The 27,310-nt window shown below is 41.5% G+C and overlaps 4 protein-coding genes across 8 annotated transcripts; 2 read left to right on the top strand and 2 right to left on the bottom strand.

The window, feature by feature from the left end:
• The first annotated feature begins 541 nt into the window (after positions 1 to 541).
• Positions 542 to 8,370, top strand: mbpa (myelin basic protein a). Of its 4 annotated transcripts, XM_068332661.1 has the most exons (8): positions 542 to 822; positions 2,867 to 2,962; positions 3,294 to 3,320; positions 5,206 to 5,226; positions 5,727 to 5,785; positions 6,661 to 6,744; positions 6,855 to 6,875; positions 7,229 to 8,370. In XM_068332661.1, the coding sequence occupies exons 1-8, from the start codon at positions 703 to 705 to the stop codon at positions 7,389 to 7,391; spliced, it is 591 nt and encodes a 196-aa protein (XP_068188762.1). In that variant the 5' UTR covers positions 542 to 702; the 3' UTR covers positions 7,392 to 8,370. The 4 variants fall into 4 exon arrangements, with proteins under 4 accessions (XP_068188762.1, XP_068188763.1, XP_068188766.1 ...); XM_068332662.1 differs by lacking the exon at positions 6,855 to 6,875 and having other exon boundaries at positions 544 to 822; XM_068332665.1 differs by lacking the exon at positions 5,727 to 5,785 and having other exon boundaries at positions 545 to 822; positions 7,229 to 7,347.
• A 1,293-nt stretch (positions 8,371 to 9,663) lies between these two features.
• On the bottom strand, positions 9,664 to 14,965 carry zbtb22a (zinc finger and BTB domain containing 22a). Of its 2 annotated transcripts, none has more exons than XM_068332659.1 (4): positions 14,615 to 14,965; positions 13,044 to 13,256; positions 12,150 to 12,921; positions 9,664 to 11,142 (listed from the first exon to the last, which is right to left on the bottom strand). In XM_068332659.1, exons 2-4 carry the CDS (start codon positions 13,242 to 13,244, stop codon positions 10,037 to 10,039), a joined length of 2,079 nt encoding a protein of 692 aa, XP_068188760.1. In that variant the 5' UTR covers positions 13,245 to 13,256; positions 14,615 to 14,965; the 3' UTR covers positions 9,664 to 10,036. The 2 variants fall into 2 exon arrangements, with proteins under 2 accessions (XP_068188760.1, XP_068188759.1); XM_068332658.1 differs by lacking the exon at positions 14,615 to 14,965 and adding an exon at positions 13,688 to 14,077.
• Positions 14,966 to 15,192: 227 nt separating this feature from the next.
• LOC137607143 (sodium channel subunit beta-1-like) lies at positions 15,193 to 22,148 on the top strand. The gene is made up of 6 exons (XM_068332660.1): positions 15,193 to 16,283; positions 16,375 to 16,541; positions 17,755 to 17,992; positions 18,556 to 18,697; positions 19,374 to 19,448; positions 21,728 to 22,148. The coding sequence occupies exons 1-5, from the start codon at positions 16,235 to 16,237 to the stop codon at positions 19,441 to 19,443; spliced, it is 666 nt and encodes a 221-aa protein (XP_068188761.1). The 5' UTR covers positions 15,193 to 16,234; the 3' UTR covers positions 19,444 to 19,448; positions 21,728 to 22,148.
• A 258-nt stretch (positions 22,149 to 22,406) lies between these two features.
• LOC137607557 (NAD(P)H-hydrate epimerase-like) lies at positions 22,407 to 26,811 on the bottom strand. The gene is made up of 6 exons (XM_068333409.1): positions 26,639 to 26,811; positions 26,441 to 26,549; positions 25,835 to 25,945; positions 23,515 to 23,625; positions 23,045 to 23,192; positions 22,407 to 22,909 (listed from the first exon to the last, which is right to left on the bottom strand). Exons 1-6 carry the CDS (start codon positions 26,809 to 26,811, stop codon positions 22,710 to 22,712), a joined length of 852 nt encoding a protein of 283 aa, XP_068189510.1. The 3' UTR covers positions 22,407 to 22,709.
• Positions 26,812 to 27,310: the final 499 nt, after the last annotated feature.

A 27,310-nucleotide genomic window follows, 5' to 3' on the forward strand; every position in this document is an offset into this window, starting at 1 on the left:
TAGCATTATATTTAACTGTGTTTTTCACAGTTTCAGATTAGATCAATTATTAGATCAAATTTATGTGCATAATGTTGAATTTAATATCTTAGATTTCCATTGGTTCTGGGGAAGTTCTACAAATTCATATACCAGTGTGCAGACACAGACATTTGACTTGGGGTTTCATACAACAATCGTTCCCTTTCCTCTTGGTTGCTCCATATGTTAATCTGGGTGACTGTACATCTAAGCTGAACATGATCTACTAAGAAAATATATGAGTCTGATTCAACAATGGCCTCACAGTATTGCAGGTTGCTTTGCATCAGGGTGTGAGAGTAGCAACACTTGTTGCCCCTGCAGCCGGGATGGAGCAGATGGGCAGAGGAACAATGGCCGAACCCATGCAGAGGGCGGCAGAGACTGACACAGCCTCTGAAGCTACAAAGAATGCTTGGAACCAGGCCAGAGCCGCAGACCTCACTGCCACTCCAGCGTCACCGCAGCCCGTTCCCCGCCCTCACCCAACCTGACCCTCCTAGTGTCCCATGGTGCCCCAGGACCAAGAGGACAACACCTTCAAAGACTGCCTCCATGCACAACAAGAACTGCAAGCCAGAGTGAAGGAGCGACATACCCGGTGGTTGGTGCTGTGGACTGGTTTGCAAAAGGAGTAGAGAGACAGAGGAAGGTCAACCACACCCAAGCTCAGCAACCAGCATGGCTACGGCGAGCACCTCAGGGCAGAGCGCCTTCGGGCTCGGGAGGAAAAAGAAGAACCCCGGTCTCATGGATCAGATTAACAAGTTCCTTGGAGGAGAAAAAAAGAAAAGGAGCAAGGTGAGCACCATTCATTTTATTTAAAGGAAAGATCAATCTTATTTTAAATTTGCTGTAAAAAAAAAAAAAAGTCAATAGATAAGAGACCTTTTATGATAATACAATATTCTTCTTAGTGGTTGTTGGAAGTTGTGAACATTTTGGGTGAAGTCTGACATAGTGTAGTTCAAACCACATCAGAAGACTTTCAGATCGTCCCTATGATCACCTGATCACCTGGCAAATCAATTATCACGGGTGATAATTCCGCTGTGAAAACTATAGACCTCCACAATCTCTTCAGTAACTATGGAAACTACAGATATTTCAGTGGGTTCATGCAAACTTTAGTGAATGTGTAGGAGGATTTTCTTATTTAACACCAAATAGAACAGACAAGTGATTGTACTAATCCGTTCATTTTCTGTTACCGCTTCATCCGCTGTCGCGGCTCACGGGGAGCTGGAGCCTATCCCAGCTCGATTAGGGCGTGAGGTGGGGGAAACTCCGGGCAAGACGCCAGTTCACTGCGGAGCCACACAGAGACAGACAACCACGCACACACACTCACACCTACAGTCAATTTAGGACCGGGCAATGAACCTTAGGCGCATGTTTTTGGAGATGGGAGGAAGCCGGAGAACCCGGAGAGAACCCACGAAGACACGGGGAGGACAAGCAAACTCCGCACAGAGCGGGACTCGGACCCGGTACCGCCTTGCTGTGTGTCGGCAGCGCTACCCACTGCGCCACCGCGCCGCCCTGATTGTACTAATAATAGAACTAAAAATTAAAACTCAACAGACACTCCTTAGTTTACATTTTTAAAGTCAGGTCTTGCTACTAAGAATCACAATCACCGAAAAATTTAATTCATTCTCTAGCAGTTTAGCAGTTTTTATTATTATTATTATTATTATTATTATTATTATTATTATTATTATTAATAATAATAATAATAATAATAATAATAATAATAATAATAATAATAATATTATTATTATTATTATTATTATTATTATTATTATTATTATCATTATTATTATTATAATAATGTATTAGATTTATATAGCGCTTTTCTAGGCACTAAAAGATGTTTTTACATTGGCTCCATTATTTATTCACTCCTCATTCATAGCAAACGACATGTGTAGCCACAGCTGCCCCGGGGCAGACTGACGGAAAAGTGGCACCCAATCTGCACCAAAGACCTCTCTGACCACTACAGGAACAATTGCTCACATTCACAACCCAGCGAGTCCCTCAATGAAAAATATATTGATTATTTTTATAATTTGCTTAACTGTTTATTTTGCACATTTAAATTCTATTTCATTGGCATTTTATTGTATTTTGACACTTTGCAGGATAACCAGAGAACAACTCCTAAAAATTATGACAATGTTATTTGGCCGACTGTGGTGCTAACAGATGTGTTGCTGTAATGACATACTGGAACATGCATGTTTAATAATTTTTAGATCAAATTTATTCATCATTGCTTCATAATTACCACTTCTACCTCGACTTTCTAAACACGCCACATTCAGTTGCTGTCACTGTGTCACTCATCTGTGGATTCATACTGTGAGCTGGAAGGGGCCCTAAGGGGCCCTAAGGCTCTCATATAGACCCTCCTTCCACTTACGTGTTCTTCCATGTTGGAGCAGCCCAACATTTTAGACATAAGAGTCTTCACATTTGTCCCTTCACAGCCTCCATACTGTGTGTATCTACATGACATCAGTATATCCTGCTTCACGCTGCCATTAGTATTTTAATTCCATCTGAATTATTCAACTTTCAGAATTCTGTGTACTTTTGGGCACATCAGTGAGTCTTGTACCTTTCACAGTTATTGTAATTATTAAATTAGGTGGTCTGATGCATTCTAGGAAAAACGTCAAGGTAGTGACTGGTGCTTATTGACACTCAGGCATCATGAACACAGTGCATAAACATACTTTTTTAATGCTGCTGAGTTATATGGCATGTGTGGATCTAAAAACCTGACGTCATTCAGTTTGGTTCCAATCACATCTCTTATTACATCTGATTCTCACAGGGGTCGTTTCGGGGTCATCTGTCCACCTCACCCCAGCAGTCCTCCACTCGCCGCCGCACCAATGAGAACGCTGTGGCACATTTCTTCAGGAGCTTGGTGAGTTCTTTGTATACATAATATTATAACATGTGCATGAAGTCATGTTTGGTGGCATCATGCTAACAAGTTTCATTCAGATGTTACAATAGCCAAAAAAACCCCAAACAGTTTCATTCGATTTGGACTGAGTGACTGTTGGCATCACTAACGTGGCAGCATTTCAAAAACATTATGCTGAGCTTCACTCACTGATCATAACATGGACTCATTTACATAGACCTGCTGAGAAAAAAGGGAATGTGGGAAGTTTATATCAGTGGCTCAATTATCTACTATTGCGTTTTCCTCCAATCAGTCATTTTATTGTTTGTTTCTTGGTGTTTCTTAGGTTTCATCTCCTCGTCCTAAATCCAGGGTGAGTCTCATTTTGTCACAAATTTTGTTTGCTGATCATTCCAGATGTGCAGCTGCAGGGCGAAAGTACAGAGATGCTATGACGACTCAAAAGACGACCTCTGATCAGGTTTAGACTGTTTGCCTTAGTAAAACACACATCCAATATTTTTTTAAGGACTGTGTGAACACAGGAATCCCAACTTTCATCCTTGATCAGTCACATTTGTCATCCTTCACTGTTGTGGCGACCGTATTTCAAAAGATGCTGGAACTTTTGATTGTGAATATCACGTAACATTCAAAAGTATCATCTTTACTAGACTTAAACTGAACAAATTAATGTGCTCCTTTTTGTGCAAAATGATGCCATTCACTCTTTATAGCTGTCGCCTTCTCTGCCACCGTGTCTACAAGCATGAAGTCCTTTGAGCCCCTCCCTTCTGCTTTGTAGCCCAGTTAGTGATCAATGAGTGTGAGTTTCTATCACTAAATGGTGAGGGGAAACTCACACTCATAGTGAATTACGAAAGCACACAATTTGATTCGCAAATTATCTCTCAAATATGCTTTTATTTTTGCTGATGCAGATAACTCATGCCTAGCATGCATTGCTGTGCACTACCTACAGTTTTGTAGGACACATACGTTCACTTTAGATCCAGATATATTTGTTAGATGTGAGCTTATCCAACTCTGGCACCATCCAGTCAAACGCAGAAAGCAATGCATGCAGCTAGCCTCCTCCCCACTGGATCCCATTTTATAACTACTTCAGTCACACAATCTTGCAAGTATATAGTCCATGATAATATTTTTGAATACACACTAGAAGTGGCTTCACATGCCTCTCAGATGACAAGTTTTACGTAGTGATATGAGAAAAACCATGAGCCAAACACTTACTTTTCTCCACCATATTTTTGCATCTGTGACTTCAAATGCCGTTTTTGATTTGTTCAGTAGAGGTCTGTTTAAATGATGTTTTTGACTTAATATCACCCATCGAGGAAAATTCTATGTTTCGTCAAAATAATCAGGATCCAACCTGTGGAAAACAGGAATTTAACAAAGTTCAGTGTGTGGGAAATGTATCTGCCTAATTTAATACTTTCCCATTTAATAAGAAAACAAAAGGCAAATAACTAGGCTTTAAAGTCTGGAAAATCTGCACCACATTTTATTACAATGAAGTCTATAGCTGAGATATTTATATGCTAACTGTGGCTAAAATATCTTCACATAATGGCTCAAAGGTGTAAATGGGTGTTTTAAAATAACTGCAATAATGATCATTATTGCTACATAACATAATAAAATAATAAATAAAATCATTAGTATTCTATGTTGTATTTAAGTTTTCATATTTTTGATATGTATTTTTTGTCTTGCCACCCCAAGAGCAAAGCAAAATTGCGCCCATTGCCAATCGATCGAAGGCAGGGGCAGGGGAGCGATGTCCAAAAAACAAAGACAAACAAAAGTACAAAGAATGTCCCAACATTGCAAAGCAATCTAAAATCCGAGGAAAGAATCACAAACACCAGTAACACAGGATATCTACACATCATGAGGAGGACATCAGCTGTACATGGAGGTGGTAACAAAACACAGGAGAAACTAATGAGGGAAGAGCAGAACAAAAAGCAGCCAAAAAAAACCCCCATAGAGATTAAAATAAAGACAGGAAGCAAACCAAATCTAAACCATGCCATTAAGACGCTTTTTGTGCAACGACAAATATGAATGAGTCAGAAACATAAAACACTGGGAACTGGCAGGATGAGGTATTTACCTCATCATGGCCGGGTTGGCCATCTATTATCTGTTTGTGGATTATACTCAGACGCTGGCGCTGCTCCGCTCTCATCTCATTATGTCACTGTCTTTTTCTTTTTCATGTCCAGTGGAGAGAAATATTGGGTTTGGTATGTCACACATTCTTTCATTTTAAAATCAAACAAAGAGGCTCACTGCCGATCGCACCTGTGTGTTTGTGTGCGTGTGTGTGTGTGTGTGCGTGTGTGTGTGTGTGTGTGTGTGTGTGTGTGTGTGTGTGTGTGTGTGTGTGTGTGTAGCTAATGAATCTCTTTCTATCTGTAGAGAGCTCCTCTGCCACGTGTCTTTGTCTGCGGCACACCTGCTACCTAACATCAATGCTCATCCCGTCCTTTTCTCAGTTTGACTTCAATCCGTGAGGTTTTTTAGGGAGAAATATCTTTTGAATCTCAGCTTGTGGATTTGAGACATGTTCGAATGAAAAGCTGATTCACCAGCTCTGACATACACTTGCTGAAAAGCAAAAGCGAGGCTAACAGCAGCTCTCTCTTTCTACAGATAATCCTTTCCTATCATTAGATTAGATTTTTTTTAATTTGTTTTTTTTTTTTGGGCTCATTTGAAAATTTATTTTCTTTGCTCCATCCAGAGCGACTCACTGCTCCTGGATGACTTTGAAACTGCTCAGCTTTTTATGAACCACAACCGGTAAACATATTTTCTTGTAGGAACGGCATCGCTATCCTCTTTCTCCTGTTTGTACACGTCCATCCCGTCTGTGCCAGATCCATCTTTTTACACGCTCGCCCTTCTTTGTGTCTCATTTTGTGTGGTTGACGGCCTCGAGCATGTCATTTGGTGGTGATTATCCACTCATGTCCTCTGTGTCACTTCACTCTGAGCCCTAGTTTGTCCTTGTAATCACTTTTCTCCTGGAGGTTGCTGTTTTCTGAGCCTGCTCCTGTTCTGTGTTCATGTTTTTCTCTGTGTCTCTCTCATGTTATTATCTTAAATAACATATCTAAGATCTGAGAAATGTGATGCTGTTGTTGCAGACACCACATACCTGATGTCTAGTTATTGTTTTTTCCTATTCTTAAATTGAGGATTTGAAACATTTATATAATTGTGTATAATTTATAAATGTTTAATAATTACAAATCTCGTTTTACTTTATTGTCCACAAGATATTCAGCTCGCTGCAATGCCCATACAAAACTTTATTGAAACATCCAAATGTCCAAACATCAATTCTAAGAGAATAATAGATGATGGATCTTTAAAAAGGAACAAATGTGCAACAAGAAAGTATTCCGTCTTTTCCTTATTTATGAGGTTTTGTTTGTTTTGTGTTTTTTCTGTTCAGCAGTAGCAATAATTCTGCTCCCCATTACATTTTAGAGCATATATATGTATTTCATGTATATGCCAGTGGAACATCTCTGATGATCTGAGGAAAAAATACTGTGTAAAGAATGAGTCCATCATTTAAACATCAGGTTAAAGGTCGTGCTGCAACAAAGCAGGAAGTGTGGTTTCAACGTTCAGACCTTCATCTGTGCTTACAGAGTATTTTCTTCCAGACCTCGTCACCGCGTGCCGAGGGCGCAAAGTCGCCGGTCCGAAGACGCAGAGACCAAAGCACACTGTCCAGACTCTTCAACCTGGTGAGCTTATGAAACGTCTACTCCTTGGTTTTCTGCAAAATGCCCTCTTTGTGGTGATAAAACTGGGCTTCATGAAGAATTTCCTGTTTGTGTTTGCTCAAATGAAACAGTGATGCTCTCATCAGGGATCAGTGAGTAATCAATCAGTACAGCACATTGATTTTAGCTGTGATCGTTTGTCATTGATTGTCTTTCATCAACAGCCTGCCATCATAATAAACTAATGTGCATTTTACATTCACACTACATGTAAACTTAAATATTGTAGTAGTCTTACATGTATTTGTTTAGTTTTCTTCTACTGTCATCTACCTCAACTCCCTTAATAAAGCTTCATTTTCAGTTTGGATGATCTTAGCATATATTAAGTACCTGACAATCACATCTTTCATGAACTTTCAGCACAATTTTAGTTCAATCTCATCTTTGGGAAACAGAAACTCATTTTTCTCAGATACACCATCATCCTCTGTCGTCTCTGCAGGGAGAGACCAAGTCCCGTCCACCACCTAAACGCTGGAGCACCATCTTCTGAGGTCTCTGCTGAAGACCAGATGACAGATCCAAAACCAACGGGACAAGATGAAGGAGGAGGGACAGATCTGCAAACGGCGGGCTCGCAACCTCAAGAAATGTTAACCCTCTAACAAAGCCTCCACATTTAGACACACAAACACCACTACACGGGGATGTAGGTGTGCACTGTGCCAGTTTCATTCTTAACAGCTATTTTAAGCATACTTCTATCTTGTTCTCAGTCATTATTTATCTGTTTATAAGAGGTTTGGTATTGCTTTTAGTAAAAAAAAAAAAAATCATCCTGTAAAAACCGACCATTCAACCGTGTCGTTCTGATGGTGCTACTGTCTGCTGTCTGAGGCTCATTCATGGCTGATGTTTCTCTATTTGTCTTCTGTCATCTGTATTTTATAATCTAGAAACACATCGTGTAGCTCACTGCTTTCTCGAAACGCGTTTGCTTTTGTCGCACATGAGGTTTAGATATACAACTCTCCTGTTTGTGGATGAAGTGCCTGGTTAAAAACAATATATATGAGCTTTATATGAGTAGTGTGTTCTCTAATTTTATTGTTATTTTCTTTCATTACGCTTCAGTGCTATTAATAGACATGTGCAGTAAGATGTCATTCATGTCTACAAAACAATAAAAGGCCCTTTATAGATGCACTTTTCATTATGCAACAACAGGTGTCCTCAAAACAAATGGTCTGTTCAAAGTACGTTTGAATCTTTAATTGTAGTTGTGTTTTATTGAGAAGGTGACAGACAGGCGTTGGATTAATCTGGTGGTCAGATCGTACGTGGTTCAGAGGTTTCTGGAGGAAGCACCAGGATGGTACAAGGAGTGTTGATCTTAAATGTTGTGAGGCACGTTTCTTCCATGATAAACTACATCACCACTCTCACGTATACATAGAGTCCTGTGTTTGTATGTTCATTCAACTGAATAGTCCAAAGAACAAAGGCGTGTTTTTGTGATGTCGCTGACGTGTGGAGTGGAATACAGACATTAAAACAGAGAAAGTGTTTTGTTTCCTATTTATGTCAAACTAACTCAAAATAAAATGCATGTCTTCTTTCTGTTATTAAACTTTCTAAAGTCGATTGTCTGGTTTCATGTTTTTACATGCTTAAGATGCTGTGTTTCCAACATTTGCTTTAATGAACTATTGAGGAAAAAGGGCTCCTTGTTGTTCTTGCTGTGGGTTGAAGAGATAATATAACTCTCCAAAAAGTCAAACTATTCTCATCTTCATCTGTGCAGGTTGAACTTTCATCTTTTAAATTACTCCCTAATGTCGGTGAATGAAGTTGCCATAGCACATTTTAAACAGGTTTATTCAGCAACCAAATAAATGGAGATAGAATAAATCAAATTCTATTTTATTAGCCTGTAATTGAACTCATAACCCACCACAGGAAAGATTTACACATCATCTCTGAGTACCTCCTGGGAGCCAGTCGTCTGTCTCTGAATATAATACCAATATTAAGTTATTTCAAGTGATGACCTCGACTATCCCACACCTTACATTTTATCCTACCTTTAATTAAAAACTGAATGCATGTCACACTGATAAGTAGGAAAGACAATTCTTGTCATCTTTAATAATGTATCAATCTTCTCTAGGACAAGTGGAAATCAATCAACGACTCATAAAAAAGAACAATTTATAAACCTGAGCATGCATAGCAAGATTTTGTTCTAAACTCCCCGCTAAAAGTGCAAAAGTTTTTTTTCTCTCAGACCCACCACTGTTACCAAAACATCAGAAAACAAAGAACAACAGGGTTAGGGTTGCTCTGCAGATGATGATCATTCCGGTCCTCAAATTTAATGTATGTACTAAGTGACTAGTAATTCAAGGTTGTTTTATTTTTGTTTTGCAAAAATGAAATTTATTAGATCTCCAACCAGAAATAAATGTGTTGCGCCTGAGTGGACGACACCCTTCATTCTTCAATGTCACGTTGCGATGAAGAGTTGGATCAGACTGCAGTAGTCCATCATCACAAGTGAAGTGATCATTATGTCCGCGTGATACTGAAGAATTCCACGTGTCCTCGGTGGAGCTGACTGCTGAGGCATGTGAGTCGCCGTAGTCAAAATATTTTAGAATTAGTGACAAAGTCAAGATGTGTTGACGTGATTTGATCACAGGAGACACTGCATGTTAGCCAAGGCAGACCCCTGGTGGTCCAGCGTTGTGCTGCATCTAGACATATCGAAACAAAACCAGTGGTCCGCTCAGTCAGGCTTCCGGAGAACGATTTTCAGTGTAAAAGATTACCCAAAATTCTTTTACAGTGGTCTACAGAGAGAAAGAACCCACAACGTATAAATCGAACCCCAACATTTTATAACTGTTCTGAAATGAATTCCAAACTTCCACAATCTATCAAAACCATCTTTTATTACCACTACTACACGCCTTTGGTTGTCAAGAGACATCAGCATGGCACAGAAAATATTTGTACACCGTTATGTATTAATCCAAGATCAGTAGCAAAAAAATTATGTGCAAAATTAACTTTATTCTGGAATCACAACTGTTTGTTACAGACATGTTACAGCATCACTAAACAACCACTGTGCCAACATGGCACTGCATGATAAAGATCACTTGATGAGGCATATAGTTTTATTTTCACTCAAAACATGAAAAGAAGATTAAAAAAGGATGCGATCAATCAGTGATATCCATCTAACGTCAGAATTCATCCTCCTATTTTATTTCTGCACAAACAAAATGAAGTTTCTCACGGCTGCTCAGCTTCCACCAAAGCTGTCGCTGGCCTCCTCTTTTAAAACATGACTACTGCTGTTCAGACTTTGTGACTGAGTACTGAGCTGGTCCACTATCCCAGTCACACTGCTCAGCAGGCCCCCCATTCCGTCCTCCATCTCCCCATGAAAGTCCACTTCCTCCACTTTCACCTGTCCCTCCGGTGCCAGAAAAGCCTCCCCATCCTCAAAGCTGTAACTGTAGTTGTCGTCCATGTCTGCTGCTGGTGTGCTCGTGTTGTTGGCGTTAGCTGTGGAGCTGGAGGCGAGTCTCTCACATCGTGCCTGATGCCGGAGGAAGCTGTCCCTCCAAATGACTTTCTTCCCACACAGCCCACACTCGTAGGGTCGCAGGCCTCCGTGGGTCTTGAGGTGCTTGGTTAGGTGGTGCTTCATCTTGAAGGACTTTGTGCAAACTGGGCAGCCGAATGGCCGTAGGTTGAGGTGCTGCATCTTTACGTGACGGTCGCGCATGCTCTTCAGGGTGTAGGCTTTGCCGCAGTGGCAGAAGTGGACCTTGCCTGTGTAGGGAGCACCGGCAAGGGACACAGAGGATGATGAAGATGGGGTCGGGGGTGAAGAGGGTGGTGGAAATGCAGCAGAGGATGGAGACATGTGGCGATTTGAGGTAGGGGTCAGGGAGCTACCCTGCCCTCCGCTGGTGGAGGGCCAGTTGACCTCTGACCCCGCTATGGTGAAGTCAGGAGACGCGGGCGCTAAAGGCCTCTGTGAAACCTGTCCCGTGCCCTCCTCGATCTCATCATACGTGTCTCTGCTAAAGCTCCCCCCTGTGAAACACTCAAAGTCCACATCCTCCTCCTCCTCCACTTTACTGCAGGTGCCCCCCTCTGCTTCCTGAGGCCTCTGCTCCTGTTGAGACCAGGGACTCTCCTGCCACTGCAGCCGGGTCGAGACTGGACAAGAAGGGCCCGGAACCCCTTCGTCCGTTTGGCAAGCGTGAGCACTGGGCAGGTCCGAGGGGGGGTCCCGACTTGCTGGGTCTCTTTGAACTTTGTCCTTTATCTCCACTGTGGCTGCCTTCCCAGTGCTTTGTACAACGCCTCCACTGTCGTTTGAAATTTGGTGGAAGCCTGTGGGAGAAATGCAAAATAAAAAAGATCGCTGCAGCACATTTATACAAGAGAATGAACGCAGGAGGGGTCCCATTATAAGAGGAGACATCTAATCTAGAGCTAAATCTAACTGTTTGTGGTGGGGATAACATTTGAATTAGCAGAGCATTGTTATTATTAACGAATGCATTCAGACACTGACCACTTAAATATTTGAATAAAATATGACTTTACACACTACGACTTTCAATGTTGTACATGTAGTAAATGAACTGCACCTTATTCCACTGCTCAACTCATTGGCTGCCATTGATGTCTAGATTCGTCAATGACGTTTTTCAACGGGGAGGGCTGGAGGAGCTTGTCAGTAAAAATCAGGCTTCTAATCATGGAATTTAGCATCATAACGACTGAACCAATTATGGAACAGAGGATGGAGAATCAGAGGAAGACAAATAAATTACAGCTGTTTATAATCCAACAAAGTTTGCGTATGTCACTGATCACCCGCCAGTGAGGTTTTGTTACTTTTTTAGAGCAGACTAGCAGGTGTAACGGTCTTAATGGTACTTCATCTCACTCTGTTTTATTCATTTCCCTTTTGACAACTATTGGTATTTTTCTCTAATGTGACCCTGTCTGTGCAATGTAAATTGTTAAAAAAGCCTCCGCATTTCACATAACTTCAGTAGAAATTGCGATCACCAGCAAAAACATCTGTCGAGAGTAACAGCAACGAAGATATGTAGGCTCTGTAGGACTGAAGTTGTGATATCTGCACCTCATTCTTCTCAGTTTACACATTTCTATGACTTAAGTGACCTGGATTTATGAGATGTCCCTCTTTCCAACAGGTTTTCATTTAGTCAGGAATCATATTTGTGAAAGACACCACTGAAGAGGAGGGTAACTGACTTCTGAATTGTGCTCTAAACTTTCTACACACAGCAGACTATGTTGCTTAAAGATTTTTTCATGCTATTTTGACGAAGAAGTGAAAATCTTTTGAAGAAGTGAACTCTTACCACAGTTTCCCATTTGAGCCAAGCCTTCCTTCCTCTCCACTCCCTCTTCTCCAACTCCCTCATCTGCCTCAATGTTTTTCTTCAAATTCTTCCTTTTCTCTTGTGGCTCATCACCGTACGGAGTCTCTCTGTTCTTATCGAGAACTCTATCGACGCTCGGCGGCGGTCCCCGCTGTGGAAACCTGACTTTCTGCCTCACTGTTTCACCGTAAGGTAACCCCACTGGGGTCCGGGTATTGTGCCCCGGTCCGTCATGAGCGAAGTGGCTATTCCTGGCGTGGCTGGACGCCCACACCTCCTCACAGCTGGTGTAATCTCCATCAACATAGCCAGGGAGAGACTCGAGTTGGGAGTCTGCTAAGTGCTGAGCTGATGTGGGCCGTGCGCGCCCCCACTTAGGAAACTGCTGAGGGCGTCTCCATGTAGCTAAGGGAGGCAAGGCATCGGGCTTCCTCTCCTTCTTTCTTCCCTCCGTTTCCACGTATAAGCAGTCAGTGCTGCTGGGGGACTGCTGGCGAGATGCGGGGCCCGTGTGAGCTCCAGCAGTCTCTCCAGGGGCGGCTTCGACTGAGGGCCGAGGCCTCTTGAGGATCTCGGTGCATTTGTCCACAATGTGCCACATTTGGAGGAAACTGGCCACTGTGACGTAGTTAACGATGTCATCATGCACAATGCTCAGCTGGCCAGTGTAGGCAGAACTCAGGACGCTATCAAACGCTACCGGGTCCATAACGGAAGGTAAAGACACGGTCGTAACGTTCTTCAGCAAAACCTGTTAAGAACAGAGACGGGCTGTTTTATATACTTACACAAAAAAAAAGGGTTGTATGAATAAATGAGTGCATGAACTAACGTGAGCATCAATACATTTCACTCTCATGCAGCCAGGCCTACCTGGTCATGAAAGTAAGGTGAGGATGCAGCAAGTACACAGCGATGGGCCCTGAACACTTGACCTTGAACCTGGATAGAGAGGTCACACAGCCTGCCCTCCTCCCGCTGGCGGTTCAGATTGTCCATCACAGCAGCACGGGCGCCAGGGAAACAGACCTGGACAGTCAAAGAAGCCGCAGACCCACTGCATGATGGGTCCATGGTCACTCTAATCTATAAAGAAAATAAAGAAACATCAGTCCAAAAGTGGTCAATTGTTTGTGTTACCCAAAATACTTTACAGCTATTTTCTAATGTTTTACACACGATGTAGTAGTGATATAGTAATATTAAATAGTATTATAGTCTTAAACTTGTATTTGCTCAAGACAGTGCTAGTAGTAAGTCAGTGACTTAATGTAATGGCTTTCAAATTAGAATGAAGAACAGGTCGAAACAGGGCAGCACGGTGGTGCAGTGGGTAGCGCTGCGAGATGGTTCTGGGTTCAATTCCTGTCTGTGCAGACTTTGTATGTTCTCCCCTGTCTACTTTCTCTGCAGGTTCTCTCTCTCCTTATACAGCTTTAATTTTTCACCCCAAACACGAACGTACATCGTTATTTGTTTTTTCGTGTGACCCTGCAATCATTCAGGGTGTACCCCACCTCTTGCCTGTAGCCAGCTGGGATAGACTCCAGCCCTGACCGGCAAGACGGATGACAGCAGTTGGATGGATTTCTTCTTCTCCTTTCGGCTTTTCCCTTTGTTGACCCTAAGTACCTAAAATCCTCCACCTTCTTGATCTCTTCTCCCTCTAACCTCACTCTTCCACTTGGGTCCCTCTCATTCACACACATGCACTCTGTCTTACTGCGGCTAACCTTCATTCCTCTCCTTATTTACAACTTTTTAATAATATTTATCCTCCCATAAAAAAGTATCAGCAAAAGCATAGGATGATTCTGAACTTTCTTCAACAATATGCTGAACTTGAAGCAGGATGTATGAATAGTACCTGGTATTAATCCCCCCAGTAAATCAAGACATCAGCTAAAAAAACCATTTTGTTAACTATGTTTGGTTTACAGCAGCACGCTTCTGAACTAGTATAACTACTGTAACCTGTGCCAGAGTAATATTTAGAGTTATCCTAACATGTATCATCAGGTACCATTAATATCAGATTAACTTCCAATAACTGTACACAGTCTACCGATTAATTAATCACTATAAATAATCAAAATGACTCATCCAACATCTTTTATGGAATAAAAGAATAAAAGTCTCCACCGGATTCTGACATTTGGCTAAAGCTAATGTTAGCTATGTATGCTAGGCAGCCCTGGTGTAACCATTACGGTCCGGCATCTAGCTTTAAATCGTTTCAAATGGACTTGGTTTTGTTACTTATAGTTATGGTATCTTTATTTATAGTTATGGACACATAAAATAGTTTTTTCGTTTTTTTGTTAGTTTGCGTTTGTTCGTGTTTAGCATGTAGCTAACGAGTGGTCTCTGCTAGCTAACTAGCTAGCCAGTTTTGTTTTTCCTAGTTAGCTTGTTAGCTAGTTAGCTAGTATTATGATAATTACCTTTACTGAGGAAGTCGAGGGTTTTTTTCCTTCATGTAGTTCGGTGCCACTTAACTGCAGCACGTCATGCTTATTGTTATTTCCAAACGTACCGTTTAATTGTCTAAAAACAAACAAACAGAACAGAACCAGGCTAGTAAAGGCTAACAGCAGCTTTGCCCGTAGGCGTAGCTGATGCTAGCTGCCGAACAGAGCAGCATCAGCATCCCCGATCTCAGCCCGACTGGGAGTTCGGTGCGAAAGTTGAGGGGAAAAAATAAAATGTCATCATCTGTTCTCGTCCAGCTGCATCTTTTATGGGGGAAAAAATGAGTTTAGGTTATAAAAGTTTAGTGTCCAACTTCAAAGTGGTTATTAAAAGTTTGTACTTGTACTTGTACTCGGGTTTATATGATCCAGATTCCATCACTGGATCACTCCGCCCCGCCTGAGTCCAGTTAAAGGACCAGTTCACCCACTCGCATCCAGATAGTCCCTTCAGTCTAGATAACGGTACTTTAAACCCGGGTTGAGTTCCCGCAGCATTTCCACGCCACGCTAACCCGCTGTCAGCTGGAGCTCCGTCGTCATCCGCAGCATCCGTGCGCTCTTACGCGCCGAGCCGTTTTTACCGCAGTGCATCCGCAGAGCGTCCCGCGATCTGCGCGCCAGCGGAGCTGCTCCCTGTGGCGCAAGGGAAACACCGCGGACTGGAGCGAGGACGACTGGATGACATCTTCTTCTTCTTTTCCGGCGTTTTTTTTTTTTTTTAGTTGTAGCTGTATGCGGTTACATATTCTCATCTGAAATGCCAACGCGACCGAAACACGGCGTGATCAGATAGGTGGAATTCATTGTTCCCACATTCAGCCATCATTTCCCAGCGAGTGTTCCTCCGAACAGACGGATCAGCTGGACAAGAGGAGGCCTGCGGCTCGGGATAAGCATTTGATGCCAGTGAATATGTCCAGAGCTTTAGATTTTTTGGTAGCCTGTAGCCATTTGATCGTTATAGAGCATGAATATTAATTATATATGCACTGATTTGCGAGTGTAACATCAGAATAGATCAGTAGCTGGCATGTTGCACATTATATAAAGACGTATTGTTGCGCGCCTGTGCCGTCTGTATTTACCAACAGCACACATCGACGCTCCCGCGTTGGACATTATTCGACTTACTTTATCTCAGGGAGGAAAATGCTCACAATCCCAGGCTGCTGATCTGGGAATACTGTGAGTCACCACCATTCTGGATTGCATCGGATGTGAGAGCTGACGGCTGCGTCAACAGCTGCAATATTCCCGCTGTTGGGACCAATAATTCCCGACAGGACAGCATCCCTGTCTTGAGCCAAGCAGGTTGGACATTTCAAAACAGGCCTGTAGGAAAATCTTCCAGTTACAGTTTGCACCTCATGATGTAAGATGTAGCTGCAAGCTTCCCGGATATATTCATGTTATATTTTCGCACTTTACTGATGCACAGATTTTGAAATTTTACCCATTCACGCACGTCTTCTTAGGAAAATTCTTATTATTCTGCACTTGGATGTGTATTAGCTTTATATTTTAGAGTTTGGAAGTTTATATTTCTTGAAGAGCCTCATCAGAAGAGCATCTCTTCCATCCTCCGGTGATATGGCAGCTTTACGCATCCTGCTCCCGGTTCTCCTCTGCGCCTCGTTCGGTGAGATGATGCTGATGGCATGAAGGCTTCACGCCTTGTTCTCAGATTGTGTTTACCCCACAGCACTGGTGTTTGTCTCTTGTGTTCCCAGTGTACCAGTGTCACGGGGCCTGTGCAGAAGTGGACTCTGACACAGAAGCAGTGGCAGGAACCGGCTTCAAATTGGGATGCATCTCCTGCAAGAGGAGGAGTGAGGTGGATGGTTCTGCCACGGTGGAATGGTACTTCAGGGCCAAAGGAGAGGTGGAGTTTGTTCATGTGAGCACAAATCTGACATATGGAATAATTAATTTGATGTTGGCACGCAATGTAACTCGGTGTGTGTGATGGTTGTGATGCTGAAGGAATTTTAGACAATTATCCTAGAAGTCAGACTTGTTCTATACGCATTTTTATTAGCTGTTTAAAAATGCATATGCAGTGCACTTTCTTCCACTTCCATGATGGCCCACAGTGCTGAGGTCATTCTAAGGTTTAAATGGAATCGATCGTGATCTTTTATTCCACAGAGATCATGTAGCTCCGAGGATGACGCGCGGCTGCATCGGCTCCTCTGTCTGCTTTAGTGGATGCTGTGGTAACGCAGACACAGATGCACAATCAATGCTGTGAAGTAGTGAACGACATGTAATTAAACCAGCAGTTCAGCTGCATTTGCAGCAGCTTGCTGGTTGTTCAATGTTCACGTTTGCAAAATGATTAAAGTTCAAGTTGAGTTCACTTGGCCGCCTGAGAAATCCCACTTTGCGCAATATCCCTTCCTGGAATGTACTGTTGCTCACATTGTCTCCACAGATGGTGTTTTATTTGGTTCATGAATGATTTGTGGACCACTTTTTGCAAAAAGAAAGAAAAAATTGTCTTTTTTTTGACATTTTATATGTTAAATTCATATTTTAACAAAATTAAAGTCCTTCAAGGACGGTAAAGTGTCTTGCCCAAGGACACAACAACATATTATATGACATATGGGAAGTTTGTGGATATGATCATCCATTGTTTTGGTTTTTTTATATGAATTTCAAGAGAAAGAGTATTGGACATTATTTCCCATGCATAAACATGCACACGACTGTATGAAAATAACACCGCTCCTTGATTATTATATATTGAGTTATTTCTTGAGCACACGTCATCACGGCATTATTAACCAGTGAGCCTTGAAACAATAGAGTGGATGCTCTAACAATTGAGCCCTGGAAATAACACATCTATAGAGAAAGATTTAAATCAGACAATACTTCATTGATATGAAGAGGATATGCTTCAATTTTACAGCAATGAAGACAATAACAAGGCAGGAACAAGAAATGAATGTTTTGAAATATAAATGTGACAACAGTTATATTCAAAAGCTGTATGTTTTCCATTAGAAAACTTCTACATGATTTATATGTTATGCAAATCATGTTGTAACCATTCATGTGCTGCAGCACTGCTTGGATTCATCTTGACGTTTCTGTGCCACCAGATCTACACCTACAATGAGTACGGCCCCGCCATCGAAAACGAACGCTTTCAGGACCGTGTGGACTGGAATGGAAGCAAGAGGAGTAACGACATCCAAGATGCATCCATATACCTGCTCAACGTCACCTTCAACGACTCCGGCACCTACCGCTGCTTCTTCAACCGCATCCTCTTTTACAGTAACTACGAGTACAACACCGTCGTCAGCAAGGTGGTCCACCTCACTGTGGTGGCTAAAGGTACGATGACATCATCTGTTGTGATGTACACTTATGTCATTACTCTAGAGTATAATCATCTAATGGATTGACAGGTTGAATGTCAAAAAATATTGAAATGGGATTGAAAGCTACTTCTTGAGTTGATTTCGGCAGTCCAGTTGAATATCTTTGAATACTCGTGTAATGCTCACACAGAACAGTGAGGTGCTTAAACGGTGCAACAATATCGCCTAGAACAGGTTGTGTCAAAGCAGCCGCTGTCAGAAGGTTTTAATATCTGGACTTAAGAGCAGTTGTCAGTTTTAGTGGATCCTCCATGTGACCAAGTGGAGTGACTAAAAGGAGAGAATATTTTCAGGAACGGTGCTGTGCGAGCATTTAAAAACAAGTTGTTTCCAGCTTCTAGTTTGCAAAGTCATGTCGATGGCTTCATAAATTGAAACTCACAAAGAAGTCACATGAAAATGTCTTAAGTTGAGTGGCCTTTTCCCGGTAATGAACTCCAGATGTTTTGTGCTAAGAACGCTGGCCGGTGGCCTCTTTGGTGTCCGGTTCTTTATTTCCTGTCTTCCTGTGTGCAGCCACCAGAGGAACAGCTTCTATCGTGTCAGAGGTCATGATGTATGTGTCCATCATAGGCCTTCAAGTCTGGCTCCTCATAGAGATGATTTACTGCTATAGGAAAATAGCAGCAGCTGGGGAAGAGGCATTACGAGAAGCAGCGTAAGTATTTTTATTGTTTATGTATGAGTACAGTATGTACTAACAGTTGTAATCACAATTTTAGCGTTTTTTTTTTAACTTTTCTTTCTGTAATATTAGTGCATATTTTATTAGGTCAGATTCTTATTCTGACTAAACCTTTTAATATTGCAAAAATCCTTTTTTTAATAAACCACAGACACAAATTTTCACTTGTATTCAGTGAATTGTCAAGCTAACCGACAGCTGGGATGTCTGGGATCTTCACCCAGCAACTAGACGCCTACTAAACTAGTGGTGCATTTTAAACTAGACATTTTTATGAAATTTGTGCTTCATGAAGAGATTATTTCCTCATGGTTCCTCCACGCATTATTCATGTTCTGCTGCTGAACGTCTCTCCTGGGCTCATATTTGTGTCTTTGTCTGTCCTCTCACTTACCTGTTCTTTAAATCCATGTTTCCTTCATGTTTGTGTATCTAATGTATCACCCTGTCTACCGCTCATGTTTCTGTCTTGTCTGTCTCATCCTATTGTCGTCCTCCCTAGTCAAAACCAAAACCTCACTCTTGTAAGTCACATAAAGAATGTAGATCATAAATAACCACCACTGTGATGTTTTTCCACTCATTTCATAATGCTATAAGAATTTTTAATATTCCAATAATCACAGTTTTTTTTCTTTTTTACTCCTAGAAATGCTGAATATTTAGCGATAGCCTCAGAAAGTAAAGATAACTGTGCTGGAGTGCAGGTCGGAGAATAGCACAGGTACGTGGATGAAATGCATGTCGGCAGTGTCGCTTCATGATGAAATGTTGAATGTAAGGAAATGTCACAGCCTTGTATTTTGTTTGCTTTAATCATAAATCCACATAAAAAAAGTGAAAGCTATTGTAATATTGTTATAGTTGATTTTACAGTCCAACTATAACATCAACTTACACAGTCTTTTATTATTTTGTGAGTTACTTTATGCTCATTGTTAGATAAATGCATCATTTTTACACTTGAGTCTTTGATAGTTCAGAGGCTCAACTATCAGCCTCTATCAGCCTCTGTAATACGATGTATATTTATAGTACTTTATAGTAATATATAAATATATATATAGTACAAACATTTTATTTTTTTTAATTTATTTATCTTTTTGTTTAATATACTAACTAATATCATACCCAAAGGGAAATTAGTAGATCAAACCCCCAAACTACTTTTCTGTCAAACTGCTGCCAGGCATCTATTTCAATAGAGGGTATTTGGAGAGACTTCTTGATGAAACCTGAGACACAATGTCACCTGGAGAGTAAATATCACAACCAAAGCAACAAAAGGTCAAAAATGTCCTGGATTCCAAACTGAGGGAACAATCCAATAGATTGGTGGCAGCTCAGAGTTGGAATGCTTTCTACTGTTATGGTGGTTTTATTGTTCAGGGTTTAGTCAAAACAGTTACTGCTTAAGTCTTCTTCTTTTTTTACATTTCGGCCACTCAGCCCTGCGATGGAATCTATACTTGCTTACTTGCTCAGTTGGTTAGTAGTTTCTTCAAGAACCCAGCAAACCCTGCCAACCTTCGAACCCTGCCACATTGACATGTTTTCTTGAAGGTTTTTCCTGATAAATGGTTAACCTATAGCTGACATTTTTTCTAATGTGGTGAAGCAGCAATTCAAACTGAGATTATAATTAAGTCAAAATGAACATTTAATAACATAGCATGATATCATTGTTACAAATAATTTGCAAAATTAATATGCATTTCATATTTGCAATGTATTAATCAATGCATTTGTATTCCTGTTCCGTGTGATGTGTGGATATTATAAGAACCACCAGCATGCTATGTGTTATGGTAGAATTCAGCCTAAGAGAATCTTGCAAGATGAAACCTCATATGTTGAAAATGAAATGAGCTGCTATTTTTAGTTTACAAAGCAGTAAAGCATCTGGACATATTTTTCTTTTTCTTTTAATAATTCTGAATGTATATGTTGTAGATAGTATTAACCAGAATACTGGTCCATCCAAGTTCTTCAATTGTGATCACCCTTCCCCAAAATATATTAAATTATCATTAAAACGTCATCGTCAACTCAAGACAGTTGTGTTCATAGTTTGTTATTGAAGAATGAGATGTAGATCTGTGGGTCTAAACTGTTTTGTTGGATTATCTGTGGCAATATGGAAGCTCTCAAAAGGATATACAGTACATACATACTTCAGCATTCCATCGACTATGAAGTGTAAAAGATTATTAGTGGACTAAGTGACCCAGAAACTGCACCAGACCTGCATCTGATAGGGGAAACTAGTACTACAGGAAATGGATGGAAGCTGAAAGTCAGACAGAGAGGGTCATCATCACCCTCGACGCAGCTTCTTTACAAGAGTGGCCAAAGTGTCAACTGAACTCCCCAGACCCATGGTTTGGGTAAAACCAAAAGAAGGAGAGGAAGAAGAAATGAACTTTATAATAACCACTGAAGCTATTCAAAACTGCCTGCATTGTCCTACAGAAAATCATCCAGAGATGGGAGCACTGCTGTAAAGAGAAGAACAGAGCTAATAAACATTCTGCAGTAGAGCTGGATACCTCAGCCCCAGGCCTGAGTCCATTACCCCGATGTGATTGTGATGAACTGAATATCAAAAGTGACCCCAGTGGAACATAGTGGATTTCCCGAGTCATGTAAACTTTGCTGTATATTTGAAATCAAATGTGCTATATTGATTTCACAACTTTGCTCAACAGTGCAGTGTTCTGACTGGCTTGCGATCCAGTCATAATGAGGTTTTTTGAAATCAAAAAAAGTGTCAGTAAACTGGATGTGTAGATTTATACATGTAAGTAACGTACCTGAGTAGAGATTACCACAAACTACAACCCCAAGTTTACCATTAAACACCATTTTCATTGCGTTAGCATTTGTAGGCTGTACCTCAGAACTCTTGAAATCCTATATGTTATAAGTTCATGTGCTTTTTCTGTATGAACTGGTTTTGAAAGTGTTCCACTAAGCCCATGAATGTGTTGTCTTTATCTTTAGGCTTCTTTCATGGACTGAAGACATCTCTCCGCCCTCTGACCTGCATGTAGACTGCTTTGGAGAAGACTTCATCTCAACTCTATTTTACCTTCTCCTCAACACAAATGTATTTGACTTACAAAGGCAGCATGGTACCAGCACTGTATATAGGATTCTGCGTGCAACAGCATGTTATGAATTGTCACAAGACACCATTATGCATTTATGAGCCACATTGTAAAAGCATATAATGTACATTAACTGTTTCTCTAAGTACATGTAGTCACATATTTATATGAAGTGGGGCTATGGCTGTCTGCTGGACTCCATGAGGCTGAATGTAAGAGAAAGCTTTTTACTACATCATCTCCACTTAATGTAAAATAACAACACACGTATGTTCAAGTTGTTTCTAAATAAAATAGAATGTGATGGACTGTAATAGGTTTCCTTGCAGCTGATAGTCAAAAAACCAATGAAATCTCAAAATGTACTAATAAAAAGCAAAAAAGTAGGCATAACAGACACCCTCTGTTCAGAGTAACCTTTTAATGTGCAGTGCAGAATTCCAGTCATTCATATTCAAAACTTATTCACAGAACTGAATCAACACCAGCAATTAATCAACGTTTTTACAAGACGAAATGTCGTTTGAAGAACAAAATAATACCTTGCAATATTTAGATGAATGCACTTTTCTTCTGGGAGCTTAAACATACCGATTTATACTTCAATACGTGTGAAGAACAAAACTGGAATCTGAGCAGAGATGCAGCTGTTCTAGCTCTGTGTCAAGTTTGAACTAACATGTTTATCCTGGATGCAGTTGGTGAACTGAAGTTTAAGTACACAGCAGGTCTACCTGTTCAGAGACACCAGTTCATTCCACACTTTTGGTCAGAGCATCGCTCGCTGTTAAATCCTTTACATTCTATGGTCAATGATTCACCTCCAGACTCGAGCACCATTTCTCCTGCCGTCGTGAGATGATACCAACCACCAGCTACAGCTGTAACACACAGTCCGTGCCGGGGTACTGAGGCAGGTTGAGTTGGTGCCTCCTCTCCAGCTCCGGCGGCACAAACCTGCCTCCTAAGAAGTGGTACCTTCCTCTGAACAAGGAGGCAGCCTTCTTGGGAGCAGTGAGAGAGATGAGCATGTCGGGCTGCAGACCACCTACGCTTCCCTGCTCCACATCCCAACCTTAAAAAAATAAATACAACCAAACAGGATGTCACAATTCAGCCTGGGGGCCCGCTCCTTCATTTACCATATGAGTGGTTGTACATCTTATTAAACCATGAGATGATGGAAGAACAGTGTTGTGTGAGGACAGACCTGAGGGGATGTCGATGCTGACGACCGGGACTTTCGTCTTGTTCAGCTCATTCAAGATGGAAGCAAAAGGCTCTCGCACAGCCCCCTCGAAGCTGAAGCCAAAGATGGCGTCTATCACCACGTTATAAGCCTCATCGATCACGTCAGCCTGAGACAGAAGATTTCACATTAATTGTTGATGCTGCTAACAACACTTTGACCCTCACATACAGAAGGTGTGAAGTATTCACAATCTTGTCCAAACTGCAGGTCTCTGGTTTCACACATTCAATCCATTACTCTGGACTTCATCATCATTCTATCACCAGTTATTAAGTGGTGTTTGCTGCGATGGAAACTCTAACCCTCACAGGGATCATTAGAGCTTTGCTTCATCCAAACCTCATTTAACTGATCTAATAATGTGAAACAAAGCTTGACATCACCACTGTGGATGAACCTTCGACATTAGGAATTGATTACCAACAAACCTCAGGCATCTCCGTCAGAAAGGGGATATCCATTCTCTCGCACTGTGTGGTCAGGCCCTGGAACAGAGGCTTGTTCGGTCTCTTTGGGTAGAGAATGGCAGGTTCATAACCCTGACAGGGCCATTCAAAGGGACAGAGAATATCAATCATAGTCTGAACACCAACCAGCATCCATACCGAACAGACCAGGAGTTTGAACACATAGTTGTGGGCAAGGATAAACAGATACCATGGTGGTAATCTCTCCAAAAATAAAAAAGCAACAAAAAGAAGTGTTCATCACACTAAATGTGGTTTTTAATTGTGTTGTCTGCTGCATATCATTGGATTATTATGAATGATATGCATCAGGTGCGGCTTAGTAATTTAAATGCTTCATGAACTTTAGGATGGTGAGGCATTGGGTAGCACTGTCACCTCACAGCAAGAAGGTTCCCAGTTCCATTCCAGCCTGGGCCTTTCTGTATGGAGTTTAGGGTGAATTGGACGGTGCAAAATTGTACGTAGGTGGGAGTTTGATTGGTTGTCTGTCTTCCATGTCACCCTACAATGAGCTGACGTCTCATCTGGGATATATTACATATCTTACCCGTAGCCAGCTGGGATCTCTTCTCCCTGTAACCTCACTCTTCCACTTGGGTCCCTCTCATTCACACACATGTACTCTGTCTTACTGCGGCTAACCTTCATTCCTCTCCTTTCCAGGACAAACCTCCACCTCTCTAGCTTCTCCTCCACCTGTTCCCTGCTCTCACTGCAGATCACAATGTCATCTGCAAACATCATAGTCCATGGAGATTCCTGTCTAACCTCGTCTGTCAGCCTGTCCATCACCATAGCAACAAGAAGGGGCTCAGAGCTGATCCTTGATGCAGTCCCACCTCCACCTTGAACTCCTCTGTCACACCTACAGCACACCTCACCACTGTCTTACAGTCCTCATACATGTCCTGCACCGCTCTAACATACTTCTCTGCCACTCCAGACTTCCTCATACAATACCACAGTTCCTCTCTGGGCACCCTGTCATAAGCTTTCTCCAGATCTATAAAAACACAATGCAGCTCCCTCTGGCCTTCTCTGTACTTCTCTATCAACATCCTCAAAGCAAATACTGCATCTGTAGTACTCTTTTTACCATGAAACCATACTGCTGCTCACAAATGTTCACTTCTGCCCTTAGTCTAGCTTCCACTACTCTTTCCCATAACTTCATTGTATGGCTCATCAGCTTTATTCCTCTGTAGTTGCCACAACTCTGCACATCTCCATTGTTCTTAAAAATGGGCACCAGCACACTTCTCCTCCATTCCTCAGACATCTTCTCACTATCTAAGACCCTGTTGAACAACCCAGTCAGAAACTCTACTGCCACCTCTCCTAGACACTTAAAAACCTCCATCAGGATGGAGTGCCACTTCTTCTAGTCTTTGTTCTCTCTCATTTTCCATGTTCATCAACTCTTCAAAGTACTCTTTCCATCTTCCCATCACACTACTGGCACCTGTCAATAGACTTCCGTCCCTATCCTCAATCACCCTAACCTGCTGCACGTCCTTCCCATCTCTGTCTCTCTATCTTGCCAACCTCTCCCTACTTACTGTCCAACCTAGCATGCAAGTCATCATAAGCTTCTTGTTTGGCCTTTGCTTCCTCTACCTTCACCTTACGCTGCATCTCCCTGTACTCCTGTCTACTCTCCTCAGTCCCGTCAGTGTCCCACTTCTTAGCTAACCTCTTTCTCTGTATACACTCCTGTACCTCCTCATTCCACCACCAAGTCTCCTTATCTATTTTTCTTCCAGATGACACACCAAGTACTCTCCTACCTGTCTCCCACATTGGTTTTATAAATTTTTAAAAAACACGTTCTTCTTCGGCGTCCTTGTTTTCAAGCTGAGTGTCTATTTTTACTTGCACTTGGAAAATGTTCCCAGTATTTTTACCTGTTCTTGGTCAATCAAGCCGATTCTGATTTTAAAAAATGGTTACTAGCTCAATTATTCACTCTACACCGACAAACGGCCAATCCAGACTAAAAGGACTAAAGTTGTGAAATAGTGACTCTCATCCCAAGTTTTTGATGACAAACGTATGAACAATATCTATTCGCTACTTCTGTTAGTATGATTTTACATCGTATAATTATTATGGGGGTATTAAGTATTCATATCTTCTGTACAGTCAAATATATAAACATAATAAAGGTCCTGAGATACAGTAGAAGAACGGCAGGAAAATGAAAATACATGAAATGAAGTGAAATAAAATGTACTCTCACTACATCGACTTTACCATCACTCGACTGAAGGACACTCACAAAGAGCTTCAGGTGTCGGGCACAGACCAAACCATCGCCTCCATTGTTCCCTGGTCCACAAATCACAAGCAGAGAAGGTCTGGCCTTCACCAGGGAGGTAACTGGATATTCCTACAGGAAAAACAGACACAGCACTCCATCACAACCAGTCTGAAGAGTAAAAATTAAAAGATTAAAGAGCCCCTTTTATTATTCTCGTGTAGAGGAAATTATTTTTCTACTCTTGTTAGTAATTAAGTACACACACGTATATATTTGGTACAGGCCCGAACGCATACACACACACACAAGGGGCCTGTACGGCATGCAAATGATGGTGCGAGGTAGATTGGTGGTCATCTCCCTCATGGGGGCGCCCCAGTGAGTAACTAATAAGGAGCACGGCGCCTCTCCACTGCCAGTTCATATTCATTCACTTCAAGTTCACACTCTGAAAATTTTTTTTTGCCAACATGGGTCTTGAACCGGCCTTTCTCTGGCCTCTAGCCCAAGAATTGTTGGACAGAGCTACTGCCACCCCTGACCATCAGAAGATGGCTATCTGACCATACGAGACTTCCTTTGTGTGTTATAATGTACGTCTTTCAGGTCAAAATAAGGTCTCACCCTGGTAACGGCCGTGGCACAGCTGAGTCCAGCCAGCTCCATCAGCTGGTCCACACTGAAGCCATACTCACTGAGGAGCTTCTCATTGATGCACTGGGCTTCCTTCTGCCTGTGGAGCATCATCATATTACTTTGGACTGTCTACACAAATAAAGTCTGAAGGTTTGACTGCTATTTGTTCAATATTTAAGTCTTCACCCGACATATTTAACGGTCTGGGCCGTGGTGGATGCCGGCCTGCTACTGAAACAGCTCCTCTTCTGGGTGTTAGCTGCAGCTGAAAGCAGACATACCCCAGTCTGAGTGAGGACTGTCGTAACTCTTGAGGTCACCAGGAAGCCGATACCAAACAAAGCTCGACCGCTCATCATCCAGATTTTGCTGATGCATGTTACATTATCCCATTCATGACTGTTGCACTCCTTTTTATGGGCTTTGTAGTCAAAGCCCATTAAGGGCGTTTGCTTTGATTATTCCTGTGCTATCAGCAGCATTCAGCTTGTATGTCAAAAGGAGATGACAAAAATATCCTTGATCAGAGTAAACTGTGTATTTTCTTTGTTCTGTAATCTTTGAATGTTAAAACATGATTTTTAACTTGTAATTTTAGTCTAGGATTAAAAACTACTGAACAAAAATGATCACTCCAAATAGGGCTACAACTTATTACTGAACTCATTATTTACAAATGTATTCATACATTTAATAATTTATTCATAATTAAAAAATAATCAAACAATTTCGTTATGAAAGCTCGAAGTCTATTTTGTTAAAACTGATGCTGAAAAGATCTGATGGTTCATTTTTGTTGGTCCACAGATCATTTTGATCATTTCTGTTCTTTGTTGCCGATAGCTGCATCAATGTTAT

Source organism: Antennarius striatus, chromosome 14, assembly GCF_040054535.1.
Source record: "Antennarius striatus isolate MH-2024 chromosome 14, ASM4005453v1, whole genome shotgun sequence".
NCBI classification, from domain to species: domain Eukaryota; kingdom Metazoa; phylum Chordata; class Actinopteri; order Lophiiformes; family Antennariidae; genus Antennarius; species Antennarius striatus.

What these genes read in the sequence shown, in the direction of transcription:
- LOC137607557 (XM_068333409.1), bottom strand. Translation starts at nt 26,811, where the DNA reads ATGATGAGCGGTCGAGCTTTGTTTGGTATCGGCTTCCTGGTGACCTCA. An exon ending in CAGACCGTTAAATATGTCGG is followed by an intron (nt 26,550 to 26,638) that starts GTGAAGACTTAA and finishes GATGCTCCACAG; the next exon opens with GCAGAAGGAAGCCCAGTGCA. An exon ending in CAGCATCGACATCCCCTCAG is followed by an intron (nt 22,910 to 23,044) that starts GTCTGTCCTCAC and finishes TATTTTTTTAAG; the next exon opens with GTTGGGATGTGGAGCAGGGA.
- mbpa (XM_068332661.1), top strand. Translation starts at nt 703, where the DNA reads ATGGCTACGGCGAGCACCTCAGGGCAGAGCGCCTTCGGGCTCGGGAGG. An exon ending in CTTTTTATGAACCACAACCG is followed by an intron (nt 5,786 to 6,660) that starts GTAAACATATTT and finishes ATTTTCTTCCAG; the next exon opens with ACCTCGTCACCGCGTGCCGA. An exon ending in GATGCTCTCATCAGGGATCA is followed by an intron (nt 6,876 to 7,228) that starts GTGAGTAATCAA and finishes TCGTCTCTGCAG; the next exon opens with GGAGAGACCAAGTCCCGTCC.
- zbtb22a (XM_068332658.1), bottom strand. Translation starts at nt 13,909, where the DNA reads ATGAAGGTTAGCCGCAGTAAGACAGAGTGCATGTGTGTGAATGAGAGG. An exon ending in CAGCTGGCTACAGGCAAGAG is followed by an intron (nt 13,257 to 13,687) that starts GTGGGGTACACC and finishes TTTTCTTTATAG; the next exon opens with ATTAGAGTGACCATGGACCC. An exon ending in GGCTCAAATGGGAAACTGTG is followed by an intron (nt 11,143 to 12,149) that starts GTAAGAGTTCAC and finishes TTTCTCCCACAG; the next exon opens with GCTTCCACCAAATTTCAAAC.
- LOC137607143 (XM_068332660.1), top strand. Translation starts at nt 16,235, where the DNA reads ATGGCAGCTTTACGCATCCTGCTCCCGGTTCTCCTCTGCGCCTCGTTC. An exon ending in TCTCCTCTGCGCCTCGTTCG is followed by an intron (nt 16,284 to 16,374) that starts GTGAGATGATGC and finishes TTGTGTTCCCAG; the next exon opens with TGTACCAGTGTCACGGGGCC. An exon ending in GAGGCATTACGAGAAGCAGC is followed by an intron (nt 18,698 to 19,373) that starts GTAAGTATTTTT and finishes TTTTACTCCTAG; the next exon opens with AAATGCTGAATATTTAGCGA.